Source organism: Anopheles nili, chromosome 2 (assembly GCF_943737925.1).
Source record: "Anopheles nili chromosome 2, idAnoNiliSN_F5_01, whole genome shotgun sequence".
Lineage (NCBI taxonomy): Eukaryota > Metazoa > Arthropoda > Insecta > Diptera > Culicidae > Anopheles > Anopheles nili.
In genome coordinates this window covers 48,661,369-48,665,656 of record NC_071291.1, presented here as the reverse complement: position 1 = coordinate 48,665,656, position 4,288 = coordinate 48,661,369, and the positions used below count along the sequence as shown (strand labels likewise).

General features: G+C 36.0%; 1 protein-coding gene across 1 annotated transcript in view; it reads right to left on the bottom strand.

Moving 5' to 3' along the window:
- Positions 1 to 1,722: 1,722 nt before the first annotated feature.
- The window catches only part of LOC128721856 (protein groucho-like), a 13,068-nt gene continuing 10,502 nt past the window's right edge, over positions 1,723 to 4,288 (bottom strand). The window contains exons 8-16 of the mRNA XM_053815656.1: positions 4,131 to 4,221; positions 3,934 to 4,023; positions 3,690 to 3,869; positions 3,434 to 3,605; positions 3,100 to 3,349; positions 2,771 to 3,029; positions 2,522 to 2,686; positions 2,257 to 2,456; positions 1,723 to 1,943 (exon numbers count right to left, since the gene is read on the bottom strand). Of these exons, the coding sequence (XP_053671631.1) occupies positions 1,836 to 1,943; positions 2,257 to 2,456; positions 2,522 to 2,686; positions 2,771 to 3,029; positions 3,100 to 3,349; positions 3,434 to 3,605; positions 3,690 to 3,869; positions 3,934 to 4,023; positions 4,131 to 4,221 (1,515 nt within the window). The 3' untranslated portion in view covers positions 1,723 to 1,835. The remainder of the gene's footprint in view (positions 1,944 to 2,256; positions 2,457 to 2,521; positions 2,687 to 2,770; positions 3,030 to 3,099; positions 3,350 to 3,433; positions 3,606 to 3,689; positions 3,870 to 3,933; positions 4,024 to 4,130; positions 4,222 to 4,288) is intronic.

The following is a 4,288-nucleotide window of genomic DNA, read 5'->3' as shown; positions in this document are numbered from 1 at the left end:
ATTGTAAAATCAAAAAATTGGAATATTTATCATGTTTTACATTTTTCAATGAAAAAACTGGTAATTTTGACGGAATGAAATGAATGAGTTGTCTAAGTCTAATTCACTCAGGAAAGTGATGAATTACCTGTATTCCACTCCAATAGAGAAGATTTTATTTTATCTCTATATTGTTAAACGAAAATCAGGCGACGAAAATATAAAAAGCTTAAACAACATCTGCTTCAGGAGCACACATTGTATATCATAGTACAATATGTTGTCATATATGTCATTTTGTTTTTCGATTAATGATGTTCAGCCTATGTTATCAATCAAGACCCACCACATTTAAACTTTAATTGCATACAGTCATATTTCATCAGTCGTGTAGCAATTAACAAAAAGAGTTCCTTCATTATATTACCAGTTTTATCCCTTTTTGTGTGGTAGACGGATATGGTTGCTGGTGTCTACACATAATACATGCTTTTCCAGTATATACACACACTTTTATTTGCTGAGTCGATTGCACTTGACAACCCCATGAGAGGTTTGTACTGTTCGTTACAATTCCGTTATCGCTTTCATCGCCATTTGTTTTCGAATATTAACTCACAAAAGAAAAGAAAAAAACATAATTTTCATTCGTCATTTCGCCACACATTCATTCAACAATTTTCATTCATGAGCGCTATTCAGCAGCACATTTACTTAACTATAACAGCGTCACTGTACACCATACAATTACAATGATTTTGTGTAGCTCATTGTGCTTTGCTTACTTTTCAACTAGGTTCTTTTGTACATAACTACATTCTATCCAACGCATTCTATATGTTCACCATTATTCATAACCATTTTCACAGGACGTCAAATTGTTTTAACTAAAAAGTAAGCAGAATAATCATCGTCGGATTCGCCAATCAAATAACTAGCTAACTAAAGTATCAAAAGAAATGAAACGATAGCTTATTTTCAGTCTAAATGTCTGTTAATGGGCACTAAGCAAAACTGTTGTCGAGCAAATTACAATCCCTCTGAAATAATTTATTATCCCATGAAACTTCAGTAGACCTAACGAATCTTTAATTTTCTAAGTCAACAAATTGATGACTTTTTAAATTATTTATTATTACAAAACTGTGAAACAAGCTTTAATCATCTCTTCTAGTTCGTCGGTGTGATACGGATGTTTTATTTGTTTACCCCCAATTGCGTCTTGCCATAAAAGTCTATGAAACTACTTAGTTACTGTTAGGCTTTCATATTACCAAATTATCTGGGTTTGTTTTACAATGTCGTTCGTTTTCAGAACTTTCTTTAATATGTGCTATTTTATACAGATGTATTCCTTTTGCCTATTCTATCCTTTCTATCTTCTATTTCCTTAAATCAGCAATCATGTACGTGGCTGTGGTTGAGGTTGTGTGTGAACGTGATAGTAAATCAAATTATTATTTTTAGTAAATTAATTCAAAATTATGATCATAATAGGATACGAAATGACGTAAAATCAACCACCAAAAATTTTTTGCTATGTACATTGGATTGAATTTTGGAACAAAGGACATGTTAAGTTATTATTTACTTTTTTCTTGAATAGTTCACAAAACAAATTGCTACGAATTATATTGCCAAAAAATTACTCGTCACGTATATACTCTATTTTCTTGATTTCGCCAGTTAAAATAAATGGAGTGAGATTCATAAATCAGTCACAAAGAAACAAAAAAATACGCACAAAATAACTCTCCGATCGATCATACGTCATAAAGCAAGTTGATGGAGCATACAGGGCGTGCTAATTCATGTACAATGCAATGCGATTTTCTGCTACCACAAGTTGATCCGCTCTAATATATTACTTCGTAGACGGTTGCTTTTTTATCTCCCGAACCCGTCACGATGTATTTATCATCCGCAGATATATCACAGCTTAACACGGAAGAAGATTCTTTCGACTGTAATAGAAAGAATTAATATTTTAAATTATTGACACATACAATACTTCAACTTTCATTTTTGAAAATTATCACGCATTTAGAAAGTAAGTAGTACGACAAAAGAGGGAGGAAAACATATCATTAGAACTAAGAAGAATTTGCACTATGTTATCATGCACTATGTTGCACTATGTGAAAAAATATCATTAGCAACTATTAGAAGAATTAGCAACTATTAGAAGCACTATGTTCTATTGAGGCTAATGATTTACATTTCCACTATTATCATACTCGACGTGCAAAAACATAACGATTTTAGTGGATTACGTACCTGGAAAATCGAAGCACCATACGGTGTCTTCCAAGCATTTAGCAAGTTGTCTTTACCCGTTGAAACGAACCACTTGCCACAGGCTGCAAACTTTAAGCTTAATACGCAACTCTCATGTAAGTGAAGCTGATATTTGTCCGGTTTGGTTGCGTGTAATACTTCCACATTAGAATTTTCCATTCCAACTGCTAGCCATTCTCCTAAGAAAATACAAAATCTATTGAATAAATGATGAACGTGAACATTTTTTATTGGAAAATCCTACCAGTTGGGCAATAACCGAGAGAGAAGATTTGCGAACTAAAATCATGTTGCTGTAACTGGCGACCTTCTCTAAGATCCCATGAACGAACCGTGTTATCTAATCCACCCGTCCAAAGCTTTAAGCCGTCGGCACTGATATCGATACAAGAAGCTCCGTCAGTGTGTCCTAAAATAAATGCACATCATTTTTAAATTGCACATCTTCACAAATATAACGTGTTTTCGCAGCAAATATCACACCAAAACATACCTTGGAATTGTCTCACAAGTGTTTGATTTTGAAGATCCCAGACTGCAATATTACCGTCTGAACAACACGAGAAGCATACTTTGGAATCCGGTGAAATGGCAAGCGCATAGCAGGCAGGAGCATTTGAGGTGAGTTCGGCTTTTATTCTTGGTGTCGGACTTGCCAAGTCCCAGATTGATAAATTAGAAGCCTCTCCACCGACGATCAAAGTCCGTCCATCCGGAAGCAGTTTCACTGAACGTATGTAATTGTCTCGTTGCTGTGTAAAGCACATAAAAACAACAGATGAGTTTCTCAAACTATTTTTATCTAATTTCTTGTATAGTTACCAAGCAATCCAACTGCGACACAGGGCTCTTATTTCCTGGTTGAGATATATCCCAGGCCTTCACACATCCTTTTCCACCAGTGTACACATATTTGGTAGGGTTAGAGATCGTAACAGCGCACACGACTTCACCATGGTTGAGCGAACTTATTTGTCGTGCGTGGCGAGGAATACCTGGTCCAACTAGGGCATCCTGAGGAAATGGCACTGGTTGCATCTGTCCTTCAGCATTTACATGAAACGAATATGCCCTGTGTTTTTTTGCCAAAAGAGATATTATACTCATATTGTATTTTCTGCAAAGTACTTCGCTGCTACAGAACTTAACTACTTACGGTTTTCCACCGGGAATTCCTATCGGACCAAGAGGTGCCCGCATTTGTGGATGCGGATCAAACGCTAGGGGCGCACGAGCGTAATTGTTTAGTGAGTGAGGAAGATTATTATGTACCCCTGGACCACCGTAGGCTGCTGCAGCCGCTGCGGCTTGTAAATCATGTGGGGCACCTAGAAAGATATTTTTAGTTTTTTTAACAAATATTTTCAACGATAAATACACACAAACTCAGCACAAGATTATACTTTACGCACTATTCAATGGACCAGCAAGATACGGAGGATAACCCGGGTTCAAAACTGGTGGTTTATTAACTACTTTAGGCACACCATTGCTCGCCCCTGGATTGGTTGGGGTAGCAGGTTTGGCAATTGGAGTGGTTGGTTTATCATCCAGTTTCTTATTTGATGGAGTAGACGCATTGGATGACGTTCCTGGCCACATAGATTTGTTTAATTATTAACAAATGCGAACCAAATAAGACACACCTGGGCTTACCTGATCGTGGCGAATGGGTTCCGATGCGATCGCGATCTTGTACGTCTAATTTTTTTTGCATTATGCCATTTTCACGAGGTGAGGCCGTTCCTGCAAAGCAGAAATCATATGACCAAAAAACAAATTATCCACAATGTATGAAATATGATTTTTAAAATGTAGTAATAACATTAGGTAAAATTATATTTATATCTTACCATTATGATGTTGATTCGGCAAAGGACTCATGGGGTTAATCTCAGATGCATCATCAACAACTAAATCTTGATCGGACTTCTCTCCATCAGACTAAAAGTATGAAAATATGTTATATTTGTAAATTAATCAATTCAAGTATGTTGATTGATTATTCATA